The sequence below is a fragment of the Poromitra crassiceps genome, assembly GCF_964638095.1.
Source record: "Poromitra crassiceps genome assembly, chromosome: 3".
NCBI lineage: Eukaryota > Metazoa > Chordata > Actinopteri > Beryciformes > Melamphaidae > Poromitra > Poromitra crassiceps.
This window is the reverse complement of record NC_139625.1, coordinates 8,575,182-8,589,960: the sequence shown is the minus strand read 5'-3', so window position 1 is coordinate 8,589,960 and position 14,779 is coordinate 8,575,182. Positions and strand designations below refer to the sequence as shown.

Sequence of the window (14,779 nt, the reverse complement as noted above, 5' to 3'; positions counted from 1 at the left end):
AAAAATAAATAAAATAAAAATAATTTGCGATTATCGATTCTGGAATAAAAGATCGATCCAAAAAATCGTGACATTAAAAATCGCGATACTTAGGTGAATCGATTTTTTCCCCCACCCCTAATTTGCAGCATATAACATTTTTAACCTAATTGTTATAAATTGAAATGATAACAGACTCAGAGCTGACCACCGTGCACCTGCCCATATTCAGATGCGATAATAACATTAACAGCTGTCAGAAAGCGTGTTATGGTTATGGCTGATTAGTAAGTAGAAAGGAGAGCGAGACAGTCATGTGTTTTGCTAGCTCGAACGAGCCCAGATTTATTCCAAACATCTTATAACAGTCTACCGTTAACATTACCGGAGTTGGAGGTGCTCTCGTCTCAAGGATGGCCAGTATCACGGACTAACGTTAACCTGCTATTCTCATAAGGTACACAACGTAACGTCAGCAGCTCATTAACGGCTCGTTAACAGCTGATGTTTGTGCTTTGCGTTGATAGAGGACCCATTTAATTGCTACTTTGCTGTTCTGTCACTTCTGCTCCTATGTGCTGGCCTGGTAAACCAGCCGGTCACGAGAATTTCATTTCGTTCTTCGTTCCTGTCTGGCCTTAAGCTTTCTCCCAGTGTTTAGTAGTGGGCGGAGGTCGGGCGGGTGTACTTGCCTTGACAGACAGCTCCTTAAGCCAATCAGCGTTGGATCCAGTCAAACCCAAATCCGCTCGGGAGAATGACACAAACCCAACCTTCAGAGAGACTTCACAGCGGGGAGAAGGGACGAGGAAGCTCACCCGTACATGAGAGAGAGCCGCCGTACTATAATTACCATAGTTAAAGTGAAAATCGATTTGACGATTTTCAACGATTTTTTTTTACATCGTCCTAACCAATTAACTCAAATTACGATTCAAAATCGATTTATCGTGCAGCCCTACTCCCGCGGCACGTTACTTTCTTTCCGGAGCGCCTTTCTTCTTATGAGATTGATTTTCTCTTATGAAATTACCACCAGCCACCGTCCCACCAATGAGAATTTGGTGGGACTGGAGCATATCGATCAACCAATTGGCCAACCGACCAGAAGTTGTCAGCCCTAGCTTGTACATTAATATTTGATTGTAATGTTGTAAATATTCTTCCTTAGGTTCTGTTGAAAATACCTAATTTAACATTGGCTGTAAGGGTGTTGGGAAGCAGAATGCTAGGAGGATTTCTCCTTTGTTATTGGTGAAATGGTGTGTATAGTAGAGGATGGATGAGTATTTGTGTCCTCAGGCAATCAAGGAGGCTCCTGGAACACTGGAAGCTCCTGGAACGCCGATGCTGGTGACTCTGGAAGAGGTGAGTGTGGAAAGCATGAGCCTTGATTCTTTAGTTGACATTTACCAAGTGTGACTTTGTTCTTGTGTTTTTCTCCAGGTCTAAACAGAGTCCTAGAGATGACATTTACCAAGTGTGACTTTGTTCTTGTTTTTCTCCAGGTCTAAACAGAGTCCTAGAGATGTTTTTTTTACCAAGTGTTGACTTTGTTCTTGTGTTTTTCTCCAGGTCTAAACAGTCCTAGAGATGACATTTACCAAGTGTGACTTTGTTCTTGTGTTTTTCTCCAGGTCTAAACAGAGTCCTAGAGATGACATTTACCAAGTGTGACTTTGTTCTTGTGTTTTTCTCCAGGTCTAAACAGAGTCCTAGAGATGACATTTACCAAGTGTGACTTTGTTCTTGTGTTTTTCTCCAGGTCTAAACAGAGTCCTAGAGATGACATTTACCAAGTGTGACTTTGTTCTTGTGTTTTTCTCCAGGTCTAAACAGAGTCCTAGATGACATTTACCAAGTGTGACTTTGTTCTTGTGTTTTTCACCAGGTCTAAACAGAGTCCTAGAGATGTTTTTTTACCAAGTGTTGACTTTGTTCTTGTGTTTTTCTCCAGGTCTAAACAGAGTCCTAGAGATGACATTTACCAAGTGTGACTTTGTTCTCGTGTTGTTCTGCAGGTCGAGGTGGAAGAGGCAGAGGCAGAGGAGGAGGATTCTCCTCATTCTCTTCAGGTGCCCATCCATCTCATGTTTAAAGTTACAGTATGCTATCACACACAGAGGGCTATACATGTCTAACTGAACACAAAGACATGTAGTAAAGTAGGCAGCTACAGCAATACTCTGATGTGAAGAACTAGGCTTAACTCTCCAACCTAATTTGAATGCTTTGCTGTGTGCTTTGCAGGGACTGAGAATGGGACTGGTAAGTGCTGGCAGCATTATATTCAGGGGCTCTGGGTGCAGTGGTTGAGTCCTGGTTGTCGTTGACCTTGACTTGTTCCTCTTAGATGGAGATGCCTGGAACAGTGCAGGAGGAGATGGCTTCAGAGGGAGCAGAGTGCGAGGTAAGACTCAAGAGCAACTGGATCAGATTTCAATGGAACATTGACTGTAAATCAAAATGTATGTTTCTCAGTTTTAACCTAGTTCTAGATAGTTCGGTTTGAGCTCCTAAGAATCTTTGTACACACAGTACTGTCTAACTTCTATTTGTGGACATGTTGCTCTTGTGTTTGTATGTGCAAAATACTGTGTAATGCGTTGTTAAGAACTGGTATTGCTAACAATGGCTAGGCTGGCTAGAGCTAACCCTGGCTGGCTTTCCAACTGTTTTTCTGGCACACGGTCAACTCAACTTAGGTGTGATGGCATTCCCAGCTGGGACTTAGGCGGTATGAGGCAAACGCAGGCTCAGTTTTAAAGGTAGAGTGAAGTATCATATGAAACTAGTCTTTAAACTTCATACGAAGACCTAAGGAATCGATTTGTACCAACCATGTCATGTTAGCTTGTCGGGAAGGTAGCTAAATAACACTCCAAAGTTAGGCTGAATTTTGAAAAACATTTTCAAAGGGGCCCTCTTTTTCACAGCCGTGTGTGTGTGTGTGTGTGTGTCCCCATTTTGAACCAACTAGTAGCCTTATATTGTCATTTAGCCTTTCTGCTGCTATTGCATGGTTAAATCAGCAAATTGTATTTTGTGTGTGGGTGGGGGGGGGGGCGCGTATACGCAGTGGAAATGGTCCGTGGGAAATTTGGTTTGGTACGTAGTGGTGCTACTTGGTCGGAAAAGTTTTGGAACCCCTGCTTTACATCATTACATTACAGCCTTTAACATTGTGACATGATCTACTCTGGTTTACTGCTCAGCTCCTCCTACAGACTGTCCTGCTCTCCTCAGGACCAGTCCTGCTCTCCTCAGGACCAGTCCTGCTCTCCTCAGGAACAGTCCTGCTCTCCTCAGGACCAGTCCTATTCTTCACTATTTATCTGGATTGAGGGAGCAAACATTCAGAGTTAAAAAGTTAAATATCAGTCCACTCACTAATCGTGTTAACTGTTCACCCGGCCTTCTTTTGCCATGTGGAAGAAAAAATATCCTGCATGCGGTGTCCAGGTAGTGTAGCGGAAGATTCCCTGCCTACCGACACTTAATTAGATGGTAAATCTACATGAGAAATAAAGAAAAATAAGAAGAAATCTGTTAATAATGATCACCCACTTATAGTGATCAATTTGACCCGTCCCAAGGTGATCAGTATAAGAGGAGTGCACTGTATATGTATTTCAATCAGGAGAGGCCAGTTGGTAGGATTAGACAAACTTTATTTAGCAATCGGCATGCATGGCAAATACTTTGGCGCTTGACTCCATTGGCCAGTGGCGCTGCTCTTGAGGCAAGAGGAGGGCACCTGCATAGGCTAGGAGATCCCCCCCCCGTGGGGGATCGGGAGTCAAGACTCGTTGGTGGTGGACTGGGGAGGTGGGTGGGGCAAAACAACGCTTCGGAGGCCGGCTTCAAGGGAGATGGACTGCCGTGGGCTGCTGCTGCTATGATCGGCCAGAGAGAGAGAGGTGACGTAGAACCCTTGCTATATATATGAGGATTAACTGACGTCATGTTTGACGTCATAGCAGACGTCATACTAGGATTTTTGACGACGTTGAGATCGGATTACGCGTGAGTGGCCTTCTGCTTGAACTATGGTCGGGAGACCTCACTTCAATCAGGAGAGGCCAGTTGGTAGGATTAGACAAACTTTATTTAGCAATCGGCATGCATGGCAAATACTTTGGCGCTTGACTCCATTGGCCAGTGGCGCTGCTCTTGAGGCAAGAGGAGGGCACCTGCATAGGCTAGGAGATCCCCCAAAAGGAAGATCTGATTACCGGAAGTTAATTGAGATCTGCAGGCGCCAGTAGTTGATTGTACTTTTCTGGCCTTCGACCTTTTAGCGACTTACAGCTATTTGCGGCTGGCGCTCCCAACTCGGTCGGGCCTTCGATCTTGATACGTTAATGTTTACTTGGTACGTGCTTATCCTGCCTTCGACCTTTTTTGCGACTTACGGCTATTTGCGGCTGGCGCTCCTAACTCGGTCGGGCACCTCGCGATAGCGCTTCCCAGCTTGGCCTACCTGGCCGCCTTGGCGCTTCGCGATTGTACTTTTCCGGCCTTCGACCTTTTTAGCGACTTACGTTATTTGCGGCTGGCGCTCCCAACTCGGTCGGGCCTTCGATCTTGGTACGTTGATGTTTAGCTTGGCGCTTCCCGGCTTGGCCTACTTGGCTGCCTTGGCGCGACTACCCTGACTTTCTCCGGCTCTCTCTTTCTCTATCCCTCCCCCAAAAATTGGCGCCTTACCTGACTTAAGGCGCTTCCCGGCTTGGCCTTCCTGGCCGCCATGGCGCCTTACCTGACTTAAGGTGCTTCCCGGCTTGGCCTTCCTGGCCGCCATGGCGCCTTACCTGACTTAAGGCGCTTCCCGGCTTGGCCTTCCTGGCCGCCATGGCGCCTTACCTGACTTAAGGTGCTTCCCGGCTTGGCCTTCCTGGCCGCCATGGCGCCTTACCTGACTTGGCGCTTCCCAGCTTGGCCTACTTGGCCGCCTTGGCGCCTCACCATTTTAACTTGGCCTTCTTGGCCCCCTGACTTGGCCTTCTGACTGACCCTGACTTTCTCTGGCTCTCTCTCTTTCCCCCCCCTTTTTGGCCCCCTGACTTGGCCTTCTGACTGACCCTGACTTTCTCTGGCTCTCTCTCTTTCCCCCTACTCTTTGTCTATCTCCTCTTGTTGTGTTAGTGCTTGCAGCGAGGTGGATGAGGGAAGCTGCACCGTTGAGAATCCCTGCCCTCCCAGCGCCCTCCGGAGAGGGACACATGAGTTGGGCGAGGGCACCGACGTGCCTACCCCCGCAGCGGTTAGAGACAATGAGGCGGTCAGCCCCCTCCCGCCCAGTGCCTTCTTCGATTCCGTGGGTAGGTAAGGGCTAAGCCAGATGACCGCTCTGGTTTGCTACTAAGAGGCAGAGCCGGACAACACTCGTGTGATGCAGATCCTCCCAGCACCTTGATGGCTCCGCAGCCATCGCACCCCCTCGCTTCCGTCTAGATCTCTCAGCTGGACTGCATTTTTGCCCCTGCATTCCCATAGGCTATCCGTGTTCTTTCGTCTGATTGCCACCTCTGTATTCCCCTCTATTAAGATACAACTTCGATTACCGGGCAAGGCCCGGATTTACTCAGCGAAAGTGTGGTGTTAGGAATATTTGATTGGGTACTGCTTCATCAATTCATGCTAGAGATAAACTCTCTTTCCCCCAAAAATAACCGGGAGATTTACTGCGCCTTACTGGGCGCCGTGCTTTTCGGGGGGCCACCACCAACGAGACATTATTTGGCACGGACGTCCGGGACACTGTTCGTTGCCATGCTTGCCGATGAAGGGAGGAGGGTCCTTTGGGCCGCCGGTATGGCCACCCGCTCCGGGCGGATGTGGCTGGAGAATGCTGATGAAGACCGGCGGCCCGTTTGCTGGAGGGAGGCGGAGGACACTCCTTGCACGGCGGCTGAGGTGGCCGCTCCGATCCTGAAGGAGTGGCTGGAGAAGTTCTTCGTCGGGAGGTTGCACTTCTGGAGCGTCCGCTTGGGGTGCAGGACGAACCAGGATCTTGTCATGTGGTGACGAGCGGCTTGGAGAAGCGCTGAAGCTGGGGTGCCAAGGCCTCTCGGGCACTCTGGGCGGACCGAAAGGTCCATGGGGCGAACGGCTCACTCTGGCGGCAACAGCTGAAATGTAGTGCTTAATGCATGAGATATAAAGAAACTGGTTAATAAACAAGTGAGAAAGCGATGGTTTCACCGCCTTGCAAGTGCACCATGGACTGCTAGTTGCAACTCGCAGTGATATGTTATGGTTGGCCACATATAGCGATGGGGTTCGCAGCCTCTTGTTACCTGACTAGCGTGACACTGTATCAATTATTTTAGCTTTGGTATTGTTTATGGTTAAGAAGGGGCAAAGCCGTCTCTACTTTCTGAGACGGCTGAGGTCCTTCAACGTCTGCCGGACCATGCTGAGGATGTTCTATGAGTCGGTAGTGGCTAGTGCCTTCCTGTATGCTATTGTGTGCTGGGGCAGCAGGCTGAAGGCAGCGGATGCCAACGACTCAGCAACTGATCCATAAGGCCTGGGGCTGGATCTGGGCTCTCTGACTGCGGTGTCAGAGAAGAGAACGTTGTCCAGGCTACGTTCCACCATGAACGATGACTCGCACCCACTCCACGGCGTGCTAGTCGAACACAGGAGTACGTTCAGTGAGAGACTGATTCCGCCTAGATGCAGTACGGAGAGGCCCGGGGAATCATTCCTGCCTGTGGCCATTGGTCTATTTAATGCCTCTCTTAAAAGAGCACCTCGGAGACGCTCAGTCTCCCTGAGACTGAGCCAGCCGATAGGTTAACTGTGCCTGGCTGAGCCACGTGTAACGTATAGGGCAAGCCGACTTAATATGGTCCAGGGTGCAATAATGATAATTGACACGGAATGTATACTTGCCTGACGTATTTTGTATTTTTGCTACTTACATTCCACTTATTTTTGCTTCTAGCGCATTTACTAGTTATTCTATGCTATGTTGTGTTTTTCTGCTTATTGCTTACTACTGCATTTGCATTGCATTTACTACTGTTTATTTTAAGCTGTGTGTTCTGTGAGCGAGCTACTGTAACGTAAGTAATTCTGATTCTGCTTCTGAAGAAATGCCAGAGGCATTTTACTTTGAAATTCGTTGAGCACAGGAAGTGGTGTATTAAGACCGGGTAGCTTGACACGGAAAAGACGTCAGCATTTCCCTGGGCCGTCTGGGTTCGGTCTGAAAGTTGTGCAGTCATTCTAGCTGATGCTCAGACAAGCTCCACGGGCCAGGGGTGTTAGAATGGCCCCTTGCGTGGTTATTATTATTATTATTATTATTATTATTATTATTATTATTATTATTAAGTTGTGACTCCCGCTGGCCATTTGCCAGAAAGCGATTTCCGCCAGCGTTGCCAGACGTACGATAATTATTGTATGTGTACGATAATTTCGACCTCTGTACGGAATACGTCTGAATTTTACTGGACTGGTAGATTGCCCGTTTAAATACTGAAGTAATGATACTTTCCTCATGGGTCCTTTCGCGTCCGCGGGTGGCTGGTCCTCCGGGGTATGCTCGGTGTGCTGTGGTCGTCGACCCCGTCCTTGGTAGAGCCTGGGGACGCGATGATCGCGGTGCGGAAGCCTGAATGCTTGGACGCCTGGACATGCTGCTTGCTGAACGAAAATGTTAGTCACTGATTGTCAGTCTGAAAGTCTGTTGTTGACTTGGGGCGGACTCCTGGCTGGAGGGAAATGGCCGCTTTGCTTGAGCCGATTTGCTCCGTGAATGGAGATGGCAAGGAAAGATTGACGACGTGAGAGACAGCGTCGGCGGCCCCTCGCAGTGGAGCGCCCCGCGTTGGCAGCCTGCGGCCCGGCCGTCTCGGAAGGCCAATGCGCTCCGTGCCGACCCGGAACAGGGTATGCAAAACAACGCTTCGGAGGCCGGCTTCAAGGGAGATGGACTGCCGTGGGCTGCTGCTGCTATGATCGGCCAGAGAGAGAGAGGTGACGTAGAACCCTTGCTATATATATGAGGATTAACTGACGTCATGTTTGACGTCATAGCAGACGTCATACTAGGATTTTTGACCACGTTGAGATCGGATTACGCGTGAGTGGCCTTCTGCTTGAACTATGGTCGGGAGACCTCACATCCCTCACACCTGCATGTGCAATGGGATGCACACAGACAGGTGCATAGAGAGAGTGAGTGAGAGAGAGAGAGAGTGTGCGGAGCGAGTGGGGGCGTGGCACGCAGCTCTACAATTACATGGTGGGAAGGGGAAAAAACAACATTGTAGTGATCAGTGCTGATATAACTCTGAAGTTGATCCATACATCAGTATATATGTTTCTCAAAGGATAGATTAGGTTGTTATAACCCCACAATTATGTCATTTATATTCATTTGTTTCTGCTTTTCTTTGATTTGAACCCAGTTATGCATGTCCTGATGTTAGCACGTTTGTTCCACCAGGGCGTGGCAGAGGATTTGGCAGTAGAGACCAAAGTGACTTTGATGGTAATATCTTTTGAGTGTTTGTACATTGAGACAGTTGGATCCATTGATTAACTGGTTTGATGTTCTCAGCTCAGTCATGTCTGTGTTGTTGAGTGGAACTAGTCGTGTTGTTGATTGATGATAGAATTGTAACAAGCTGACTTTTACAGGAGAAGATGATGGAGGACGTGCAAATGGTAGGCAGGCATGCTTTTTCCCCTGTGTGTGATAATTGTTTTTAACTTGACTGTATGGTCTTTGTAATTAACCACAAATTAATACTTTGTATCCTCTGCTGTATATTAGGGCTGTCACTTTTTCCCCAAATAAATAAATAACGAACAAACTTTAATTGCCCGCAAAATGTTCGAATATATTCAGTTATTTTTTTTATTTTTTATTTTTTTGCTGCATCCAAATTCGAGACAACTTTTCAGACCCTGGAGACAATCTTTCTCAGAAGAGACTAATGCGACAAATCTGGAGACTTTTTCTGAGATGGGATTAACATTACCAGCAAGCAGCAGTTGGTTAATTTTGGTTAATTAAAAAAAAAAAAAAAAAAAAAACGAACAGGTCAATTATACATTCGAACATGCCCTCCTCCCCCACATTCGAAGTTAAATTTGAATTTCGAATAAAAAGTGACAGCCCTACTGTATATATGTTGCAAAAACGGATTTTTCCTCAACAGGGTTTAGAGGAGGCCGTGGAGGCAGGGGAGGCTTCCAGGAAGGAGGAAGTAGAGGTATTTCTTTACTCAGTCCACTTAATATAATATACTAATACAATAAATAATAACAAATAATATAGTGCACAAACTGTTCTCTCAACAATGCTTATGGAAGTGGGTGCCACTTTATTTGGATAGTCCGCCTACAGAGAGTCTACAGAGTATTTGTACGATTATCTATAGAGTCTATGTGACAATTCATGAACATACCTACTGTGCATATGACACTAGGTGCAGGTGTGTGGAACAGGAAGCAAACAGAATGTGTTGAATTTCAACAAATAAGCTGTTAAAACAACATCTATAGACAAAGTCAAACCGTTGAATAGGTGAATGTCAACTATTAACATCAACTAAGCTGTTGAGATGTTAATACGTAGACTCTGTAGTAGGGATGCACTGATTGCAAAATTCTGGGCCAATACCGATGTTTAACAATTTGGCCGATACCAATATGTTTTTACGCCTTTTTTGAGAGGGAAACGAATAAATCATTACAAACTAAAAAATAACTGATCTGTTTTAAAGTCTTTTGAGCCTTTCATCACACTATCTTTGAATGAGCACAAATTCAATCATACTGTCAAGTAATTATGAAACAAACGACAAATGATGTCACCCAACTGATAAATATCGGCCACTGCAATTGATGAACGTCAACTTTTCTTTGCCGATAGCCGATTGCAGTCAACAAGGCGCCAATATCGGCCGATACCGATATATCGATGCATCCCCTACTCTGTAGGCAGACTATTCAAATAAAGTGTTACCTGAAATGGTATTCAATAAAAGTTGGGAAGTTGGGAAGCATCAAGATGCCGTCAGATTTTGCTAACTGATAAAGCACAAACTTGTTTTAAAACAACATTAAGCCGTGTGTACTGGGAGATTTTCACCCTTCTACAGTCATAAGGGTTAACACTTCTACTGTCATAAGAGTTAACAAATAACATTCTAAATTTGTAATATCAGATTGTAAATCGAGCTGGGGGGGGGGAGACACACCAACTCAATCTTGAAGTTAGTTGCAACTTTGTGCTTGTTTTTGCTTTGCAAAATGCAATGCAATTTATTGCTATGCAAATAATCAAATGCTCATCTAATGGGGAAGAAGTTAGCTTGACGATCAGCAACGGTTCCTAATCTGTTCAAGGTGGTGCGGAGGGTGGAAGAGGAGGCTTTGGTGCAGGCTTTGGCGGAGGTAAAGTCACCACCATAAGTTATGATTATAAATTATAATGACATCATTCCCTAATAAGTTAGACATCAAATGAAGAATAGATTGTCTTCATGTCTTGGTCAGTTAAAGTCCACTGACTCCTCTGGTGTGTTGCTGCAGGTTACCGTGGGAAAGATGAAGAGGTCTTCTCTAAAGGTTGTGATATTCATCTTGTCAGTTGGCATTCAGTGATTAATGCTTTTACTTTGAAACATGTCCCTAATGTAATTATTTTCATTCGAAACATGCCACAGATGTAATGCTTTTACTTTGAAACACGCCACAGATGTAAAGCTTTTACTTTGAAACATGCCACAGATGTAATGCTTTTAATTAGGGATGTTCGATATTGGCTTTTTTACCGATATCCGATAATGTCCAACTCTTAATTTCCGATACCGATATCAACCGATACCGATATAAGCGGGCTTTTTTTCCACCAAAATTTCAGGTAACAAGTTACATAATATAGCTTAATGTAGCCGAAGAGTTTAATATATATGCATGTTGTGTTAAAGTTGTAAGTGTTATTGGGGCAGTGGTGGCCCAACGGTTAGAGAAGCGAGCTTGTGACCAGAAGGTCGTCGGTTCAATCCCCAGGACCGGCAGGGTAAATCTGGATGGGGAAAGTGAAAAGGCAGTGCTTGCCCCTCCCTCATTACCACCACTGAGGTGCCTTTGAGCAAGGCCCTTAACCCCAACCGCTCCAGTGGAGCTGCTCAGTGGCCAGCAGATCAGACCGTGGTTGTACTGGTCAGCTTCCAGGTATGAATGTGTGTGAGAATGTGAACAGGGCACTCCTGAAAAAGAGAGCATTGCTCTCAGTGAGACTCCCCCTGTATTAAAAATATATATATATATATCGGCATGAAAACCGATACCGATATTTTCCGATATGAATTTTCTATGCTAATATCGGCCGATAATATCGGTAGGCCGATAATATCGGACATCCCTACTTTTAATTTGAAACATGCCACAGATGTAATGCTTTTAATTTGAAACATGCCACAAATATAATGCTTTTCTGTATCTGATACTAGGACCTGCAGGGGATAATAAAGAGACCGGTGACGATGAGAGTACGTAAATGAACCATTCATCTCAACATGTTCGCCATAATATGATCAAGGCTTGGTTGGTTAAGGCCTTTCCAGCAGCACATCAGTGTTTTGTGTTTTCAACCCCAGGACCGAGGGTGACGTATGTTCCCCCACCCCTCCCTGAGGACGAAGACTCCATTTTCTCCCACTCCCACTATAAGTCTGGCATCAACTTTGACAAGTATGACGACATCTTGGTGGATGTTAGTGGCAGCAACCCACCACAGGCCATCCTGGTAAGTTGTCCCAAGTTGCGTACGAGTTGCCCAATACCTCTGTGGGCCAGAGAGCTATTGGAAGTGGACCGCCAAATCATTTGCAAGACACTACAATTGTTTGGGGGGGGGGGGGGGTATTATGTATGAGAATGCATTTCTCTATTGTTGAATGATACCGTTATACATTTATAATCAGTTATTTGTTAATTAGCCTATTGCAGACCGCCCCTCACTTTTAGTTCCTGGTTTCTGTGTGGTGCTGATGGACAGCACCTTTTATCGTTTAAATAAAAAGGCCTCTGAGACGGCATTATTTGCCCTCCCTACTGTCTATGGTCAGATGTGGGCCGTGGACTTTTTTGAGATTTTCAAGTGCGCCATGAGTCCGAAAAAGTTGGGAACCGCTGCTAGAAAGTTAACATGCAAATTGCTGCTGAGTTTGTCTTGTATACATGTGTAATTAGCCTGGTTAAAACCATGCTGATAACGTGACCTCACATCCTGTTTCACTCTTATGTATCAGTCTGGACTTCCAGCCGCTCACATCCATTTCAGTGGGCGGGATTACTTGCCCTGACAGACAAACTCCTTCAGCCAATCGGCATCGCCGAATCCAATCCAAATCCACTTGGAAGAACGGCGAAAACGTCTTTATCAGAATAGAATAGAATAGAAGAGCCTTTATTGTCATTGCACAGTTCCCCATACAACGGAATTAAGAGTGCTTCAGCTGACAGTGCATTAAAATCAGACATAAAAAAAACATTAAAGAAAAGCAAACATTAGAACAGGGGCCTGTACTACAAAGCAAGATTAGTGGTTTAGCGAGGTAACTTCAGGTTTAAACCTGGTTTGGCCGTACTACAAAGCAAGTTAACTTCTTACCGACATATATTTCCATAGCAACTTATGCTTCACACTTAACCTGGTCCGCAGCAGGTTAAGTTGCAAGGATAAGATTAGACCTTAAATACACCGCCCACGAACCAATCAAATCAGCAGTTTGGAAAAATGGCCAACCCCTTTCTGGACGAGGAAGGAGCACGAATTGTAATGTTGAATTAACCAAGGACTAAAGCCTTGCACTTGTTGCAGGCTACATTTTAATTAAGCCCTACTTACCACTTTGGAATATGTTTTTATATATTCATTTTTGTGCTCTCAAGTAGCCTAGATACGTTGTTTGACCCCGCTGATCGATTGCAGCTGAATAGTGAGTGGAGACATATCACTAAACCGGCATAAAAAGGTTACATAAACGTCTCCAAAGCGCACGGTGCCGTGTGCGCAACGGAGCTGAGACTGACGTTGGGTTGGAATTGAAATGGTCATACAGCCTACTACATCTAAGCAATTTAATATGGGATCACCTGCACACAGGCGATCCCATATTAAGATGATTCATATCTAGGCTACTCCTGCATTTTGCAGCTGCAACTCTGTTGCTTTTGGCCTGTATGATGTGATTGAACTTCATATTTCCAGCATCATTATATGAAATATGGAGATATGCGACTCTGCTGACATTACAATAGCCATGTGACCACAAAATAGACTATTTTTTATAAATGAAATCTATGCCCGCACATACCGTGTCGATTCAGTTCAGAAGCATTTATTTTATTTTATTATCATTCTTTTTTTTATTGATTAGCCTATAGGAATTATTCAATCAGTGCGACTAAACACATTGATTTTATTTTATTTTATTTTATTTTATTTTATTTTATTTGACGGTTACAAATTGAAATACAATATACTGAACAAAGTACAGACACGGATCATTATTATTCATTGAGCCTAAATGGTCTATAGCTACATACGGATTTTGGACTGAGATAGATTACACATTGCTTCCACAAAAGACTGTAGATAGAGAGCTGTAGATAGCCTACGAAACCGCTCTTCAAATAAATTACTGGTGTGGATAAAAGTGGTCACTTTAGACAGTCATTCGGAACAGTAATAATATCCAACGCAGATTTGTATTTGCGGTTTCATTCAATGAGGAAATAGGCGTGTCTGGCGCTGTCGGAGTTGGAGCAGTCCATATTGCACTCTGATTGGCAGTTGTTAAAAACCACGCCTCTTTTGCGGGCACGAGCTCCAGTGCACGGGCATTTTCATGTGCACGAGCTGTCAGCTTGATTAGAAAAACCTGGTTCGAGTTAACGAGTGCCAATCGACGTTCGTAGTACAAGTTAACTACAATCGAGCTGATCTGGTTTAGACAAACCAGATCAAGGGACAGATCCTGGATCTTCTAATACAACATTCGTAGTACAGGCCTCAGATAAGGCACCCGATCTACTATGAATCACCTCATTCAATGGAAAGGAATTGCATTCAAATGCCCCCATCGAATGGAGAGGAGTTGTACAATCTCTACAACCCAGTTTCCCTGGGGTTGTAGAGATTACTTGCAAAACCCCATTTAATGGGTAGGATTCAGGGGTTGTACAGATTACTTGCAAAACCTCATTTAATGGATAGGATTCTCCATTGGCTCTTCTCTCAACCACCCTGCCCACCTCTGCAGGCATGGGGAGGGTCTGCTTGGACCCCTGTGTCCTTAGGTTTAGGCATGGGGGATGGGAGAGGTTAGGGTTAGGGGTGGGAGAGGTTAGGTTTAGGCATGGGGGTGGGAGAGGTTAGGTTTAGGCATGGGGGGTGGGAGAGGTTAGGTTTAGGGTTAGGGGTGGGAGAGGTTAGGTTTAGGCATGGGGGGTTGGTTAGGGTTAGGGGTGGGAGAGGTTAGGTTTAGGCATGGGGGTGGGAGAGGTTAGGTTTAGGCATGGGGGTGGGAGAGGTTAGGGTCTGGGTTAGGATTAGGCATGGGGCATGGGAGAGGCTTGGAGGGGTCTCCAGAGACGACCCCCGAGGGTCTCGAACCCTCCGTTCGGCCCCCAGACCTTCCGTTCGGCCCGCAGACCCCCCGAAGCGACCCCAGGACCTCCACAGGGTCCTGCGGCCCACCCAGGCCTCGGAGACCCCAGGTTTATCCATTGAATGGGGTTTTGCAAGTAATCTCTACAA

The 14,779-nt window shown here is 45.6% G+C and overlaps 1 protein-coding gene across 1 annotated transcript in view; it reads left to right on the top strand.

Moving 5' to 3' along the window:
- The window catches only part of LOC310774280 (putative ATP-dependent RNA helicase DDX4), a gene marked incomplete at both ends in the record, with an annotated part of 249,099 nt that overhangs the window by 213,424 nt on the left and 20,896 nt on the right, over positions 1-14,779 (top strand). Inside the window, 3 exons of the mRNA XM_083634323.1 lie at positions 10,543-10,578; positions 11,466-11,504; positions 11,613-11,761. Of these exons, the coding sequence (XP_083490449.1) occupies positions 10,543-10,578; positions 11,466-11,504; positions 11,613-11,761 (224 nt within the window). The remainder of the gene's footprint in view (positions 1-10,542; positions 10,579-11,465; positions 11,505-11,612; positions 11,762-14,779) is intronic.